The following is a 6,116-nucleotide window of genomic DNA, read 5'->3' as shown; positions in this document are numbered from 1 at the left end:
TCATGTCCGAGGCAGGATTCGACCCTGCGACCGTAGCGGTCAAGCAAGAACTGTTCTGCATAATATTATTATTGACAAAGAAGGTGTTGACTCCACATTTAACACAGTCACTGAATCAAGAGTGGGAACAAATGTTCGTAGCTCAGTGAGGTTAAAATATTCATGTCGAGAGGCAACAAATATCAGAAATGCACTTTGTAATTATGTTAATAGTCTAAAAAATGGAAATTTGGAATAAACTTCATTTAAAAACATACTAGAATGTTTTCATTACTAACTAGTGCATAAATATATATCTTCACAAACATATTTACCAATGAGAAAACTGTTAGCACTTTTAATTCCTGAGAATGTTCATGGTCATCTTTATATTATTTTCCACAGTGTCATTCTGTATGACAATTGAATGAGACTGTGAATGAGCCACTGACGATTTGGTTCCAAATCCTACAACATTCAGTTACTTATCTGTAAAACCTACAGTCAATCATTTATCTGACCATGATATTCAAATGTTATCAATAAAATTTACTGGCCAGTTGGGCACTGATCATACCAAAACTGTTATATCACAGTACCATTAGCAATGACTATCACCATAGAGAGAAGTTATGAAAAGAATGTAGGGGAGAAATTAATAAAGCATGTTAATGGTAACTTTAATTCTTTCTTAAATATATTCCAGGAACAACTCTAATCTCGTTTTTTGACAATAAAACAAGGACAAAACTGAACAAAAAGATAAACACTGGATAACTTCTGGCACTAAAGTATCTTGTGGGTAGAGGAACGCTCTGTGTAATCCAGTGGCTATAAACACGGAACCCAGAAATAAGAAATGGAATAAAGATCCTTGTGCAGACAGTGCATGCACCAACAACAGTGTATATCTTGATTTGCTCCACGTTCCTGAAGGTTCTCCTCCCTGATGGAATCTATGGATCATGATGGATGACAGAAAACCACCATCTGTTTGTCTCACTGCAGTCCAACAAACCTACTACATTTCAAACAATATCCAAAATGTGTCATATTCTCTGCTCCTGTTACATAAAACTGCCATCCTCTAGTAGAAATATCTGGCCTCAGTACAAAAACATTCACTATTCTTGAAATATACAAACAGCTATCCCAATATACCCATGTACAAAGTCCCACAACCTTTTTGCCACACCCCTACTTGGTCCAAGTGCAGATCAACTTAAGATATTTCAGACATGTGGCATTTTCCCCACATTTATTGCTGAAAACTGCAGTCTACATGTTTAATATCTTGCCTCAGTCCAATACATTCTCCAGTCTTGAAATATACACACACTTATCCCAATATACTCACGTACAAATTCCCACAACCTTTTTGCCACATCACTACTTGGTCTTCCTGCAGATCAGTTTACTTAACAGATTTAATCTATCCCCAATGTATTGTACTACTTTAACCTAAGTTATATAAATCGTGACCTGTGTCTCGTTGTTTCAACAGCACATGACAACAAAATTCTGAGAATGCTTTCTAATAGGAGCTTGTACAAATTTATGAAAATGCAAACAAAGAGACCATCATGGTCAGTGCTTTTAAAATGTTGTGATTAATTTATAGCAGATACATGTCACTAACAAAAACTATAATGGTAGTTATGATCCACAGCCTTGACTCGCTGAAACTAGAATGGCAGGATACAATATATGGTTACAGACAAAAAAAGACACTTGTTTGTACTATGTTTTATTTGACATTTTGCTTCTCAGTACATCAATAATCTGCCCCATTGCTTTTAATTTTTGTAGTGGTTCAATTTGTTTGAAATAAGGTACTAATGACAACAAAAACTTTCTGTCCTCACATTCGGCTTGTGACTCCAAAATTTTTATCTTTTTCACTTCCATTTCCAGCAGTTCTCTCTCAAAACTAGCAGATTGTCTTCTCTTTGCTGACCGTGTCAGTGACGGTGGAGGTGGTGATGTGGCAGCCAGAGAGTTATAGTCTCCTATGCTGGGCAGGAACTCCTCGGTCACAACACAATCAACATTGCCATCAAAGACTATACTTTCACCAAGATCAGTTTCTGGCACTTCAGTGTCACAGTCACCATTTGATGACAGTGATTGTTGACATTCAAGTGCCACATTTGTTCCAGTCTCTCCTGGTGTCATTATGTCCTTCAGAAACATTAGTGCCTGGAAATAACACCACTTGCTATTCAATGGATTAGCTGCATCACCTGATGATGATATTGGTTTCTTCTTCAGTTCTCTTCGGAAACAGTCTCTCAGGGATTTCCATCTGTTTTTGGCGTAGTCTTCTGAAACCAGATAAGCAAATATGTAATAAAAGTTATCTTTGGGACTGTGGATTTATATTTTTCATTGTATTATGTGACCCATTAATTATGCTGAGATGAAAGTAGGAATATGTAAAACAACTGCAGTATATCTGGAAATATTAGCCAAAATGAAAGGAAAATGTCCTCAGTTTTTCACTTGATCAAAAATGATAGAGAATAAGATGAAAGTGAAACTTGTTATTCTACAGATTATATACCACTTAATTTTTAAGTACCATTGAAAAGTAGTGAGCTAAATATTTGGCTTCTTAATTATATGAGGCATGTTTTTCAAGTAAGTACCATTTTGAAATTTAAAAAAAGATGTGCTAAGATATCTCAATAATTTTATTCTTACATGAAAGCCTGTACCTTAATCTACTTTTTTACATAATTTCCGTCAATATTGAGGCACTTGTCATAATGTTGTACCAGTTTTTGAATACCCTCCTCACAGAAGTCTGCTGTCTGACTTGCTAACCACTGCATCACCACTGTTTTGACTTCATCATCGTCTTGAAGATGCTGACCTCCCAGGTGTTTCTTCAAGTGCAGGAACAGATGGTAGTCACTGGGCGCAAGATCGGGGCTGTACGTAGGATGACCTAGAGTTTCCCATCGAAAAGATGTGATGAGATCTTTGGTCTGATTCGCCACATGCAGACGGGCATTGCCTTACAGAAAATCGATGCCCTTGCTCATCTTGCCATGTCTTTTGTTCTGAATTGAACGGCACAGATTGTGCAATGTCTTACAGTAAGCTGCTGCATTGATTGTCTCATCACGAGGCAGAAATTCCACGAGCAATACTCCTTTTTTGTCCCAAAATACTGTGCACATGTTTTTCCGGGCAGAAATTGTTTGCTTAAGCTTCACTTTTCTGGGCGAATCTGAATGCTGCCATTCCATGGACTGTTGCTTTGATTCTGGTGTGACATAGGCCACCCATGTTTCATCGCCCGTAACAATTTGGCATAAGAAATCATCACTGTCATTGTGGTACCGCTCAAGGAAAGTCAATGCACTGTCTAAATGTTTGGTTTTTTGCACATCTGTCAACATTTTCGGTACCCATCCTGTACACAATTTTCGGTAATTCAAGTGCTCGGTCACAATGCCATACAAAACACTACAAGAAACATTAGGAAAGTCATCCCGCAAGGAGGAAATCGTAAAGCGTCTGTTTCCTCTCACCTTATTGTCCACTTCCTGCACCAAACTTTAACTAACGACCGAAGGACGCCCGCTCTGTTGTTCATCATGCACATTTGTGCGGCCATGTTTAAATGCTCTCACCCACTTTCTTACCATTCCATCACTCATAATGTGTTCTCCGTAAACTGCACAGATCTCACGATGAATATTGATCGCTTTTCGGCCTTTAGCACTAAGAAATCTTTTAACACCCCATACTTCACAGTCGGCGGGACTCACGATTATCGGAGGCATCTTAAACACTCAGTACACAACGTAAACAAAGAAGAATCAGACGGTAATGGCGTCAGTGCGTAGACAACAGATGTAGGTACCCAGTGCGCATGCGCAGAACGACGACAGCAGCGCTGCGGCCGCGGTGTGGCAAAACGGTACTTACTTAAAAAATACGGCTCGTACTAAGTAGCATAATTACAGTTTCCTTCACATTGCCGAAAAAATAAAATATTTCATTACACGCACATTAATGAGACTGCCTACAACAATTAACGAACGGCAAACTATACCAGAATATTCAGGAATATTTAAGAACATGACAACTTTCTATTCCAGTCCTTACATTGTATTTACACAATACAGAAAAAGAAAAGCAAACGTAGGGCATGTGCCATGAAAAAAAGGAAAATATTTTGAGTCAAGGATTTGTAAAGATGAAGGAAATCTGATACTGAGCGCAATGTCTACGTTTGCACACCCCATATTCAGCATACATATCGTTATAAAAGTCAAAACTGAAGCGTATATTCAGAAAAGCTTTATTTTAATGATAAGCAAATCCCTTAAGTCTATTTTTGGGTGTATTACGTAAATAAAATATAGAAAATTTAAGTGGTGCAAGTACGTAATTGCTACCTTCATCACAGACGCCAATGTCTTACATTACTATGTAACGTAATGTAAAATGGGTCTTAAACAGTAGTTCTAATGCAATATTTAAAAATTCTCATACATATTAAATAACTTTTTGACAGTTGTAAAACGGAATCAGAAAAGAAGAGAAATAACTCCAATGAGATGAACTTGTAACTGATATACGATCATAAACAATAAAACCAACTTTTTTTGGAGATTGTAATAACATAAATATGAATATTTGCACATACAAAAGAAAATAAATAAACCAATACTTACTTGTTGAGCCTATTTCATTGGCCACAGCCGCCCATTCTTGGTCACATATGTATCTATTGTGGTAGTTTTTCTGTCTTATATCCCATAAACAGCGCCTCTTACTAACTTCTGCTATTAAAATTTCGGCGAAATCCGTCGACATGTTGTCTGCTGCCTCACAAAACCGTGTACAGTTTGGACTATGGCTGCCGCTGTCGCGCGCGCTACAAGCGACAAGATTCAAACACGTTTGCTTTCAAACGTCGCCAGTTGCAGCGGGAGACAGGCAGCGACACAGATGTCGCTCACGTAGGACACCTACGTAACAACACCTGCGGTTGTATTTTGTCGCCTGAAGCTGTCGCGCGCTTCTGTCGCTTACGTAGGACATAACACGGCAAGCGGGGATAAACAAAGTTTCCTACTTACACGGCAACCTGCTGCAGCTAAAATTCATGTGGTGTTCTTCGGCATACCTGAGACGTTTTAGAAATGCTTCTTGCGTTTAGATGTACTGGTAATATGAAAGTGCAAAATTGTAAAATGATAAGTCATGGTGTCATAATATATGACCATGTTTCTGTGACCTTAACAGATATTTTATGAATAAAGTGGTCTCTCAATGTTATTGCACTCAGGGGAAGTTATAGTAGAACGAATACCTCGATATACTAAGCAAAATCGTTCTTGTGCGTGCTTCGAAACCCGACTCGCCGAACAAGTATACACTTTTTGTCCTAAGCTTTCCGTAACGTTACTGTGCTATTAAAGCATGTGCCCTTCAACTATAGATAAATTTTCATTAACGGGACAGAATACCGTGAGAAACATGTCCATGTTATAAAATTTAGATTCGTACCTGTTTCATTGAGTCAGCATTTGTAGATGCAGCAGAACGTTTCTACCTTTATGAATTTAAAGTGAGAGATGACTCAATTCACGGTATTTCCACAATTATTTGGTTAAGGCTGCGAATGTAAGAGGACGCTGGAGTTCACATTCCGAACATCTCTCAGTAGGCGGACCCCACACCATGAGCTTTTCACTCATTGAATTTTCATTGATAAGGAGGGGTGCGAAGGGATGCGAACTTTTCCTCAACGATCCATCCGTAATTCAGCATATGTAAAGTTCATGACTGTGGCGTCCAGTACGAATAAGTGCCTTTCGTTCTGGAGCAGTAGAGGCTCCGTGGTAAGCATTCCGCCTGTGAATGCGATGTCGACGTTCTGGGTTCACATTAGGTAGCTTTTTCATTATGCACTTATGTGACTTAATTGATATTAATTGATATTAATAAATGTGTGTTATATGTACCCTGAAGACTCTTTCAAGGACACTTTTTTATGTATACATGTGTTTTTATGGAACATTCACATTATGATTCTTAGTATCTCTGTTGCTTTTTCTAGGTAGCAGTGATGATCTGCTCAGAACATCTGCACAAATCAGATTTTCAATTGGCCG

General features: G+C 38.3%; 1 protein-coding gene across 1 annotated transcript; it reads right to left on the bottom strand.

The window, feature by feature from the left end:
• Positions 1-1,710: 1,710 nt before the first annotated feature.
• LOC124556079 lies at positions 1,711-4,911 on the bottom strand. Its single transcript, XM_047130106.1, has 2 exons — positions 4,671-4,911; positions 1,711-2,300 (listed from the first exon to the last, which is right to left on the bottom strand). The coding sequence occupies exons 1-2, from the start codon at positions 4,810-4,812 to the stop codon at positions 1,720-1,722; spliced, it is 723 nt and encodes a 240-aa protein (XP_046986062.1). The 5' UTR covers positions 4,813-4,911; the 3' UTR covers positions 1,711-1,719.
• Between the last annotated feature and the right edge of the window lie 1,205 nt (positions 4,912-6,116).

This window comes from Schistocerca americana, chromosome X (assembly GCF_021461395.2).
Source record: "Schistocerca americana isolate TAMUIC-IGC-003095 chromosome X, iqSchAmer2.1, whole genome shotgun sequence".
Lineage (NCBI taxonomy): Eukaryota > Metazoa > Arthropoda > Insecta > Orthoptera > Acrididae > Schistocerca > Schistocerca americana.
The sequence above is the reverse complement of the archived record's forward strand: the minus strand, read 5'-3'. Positions and strand labels throughout refer to the sequence as shown.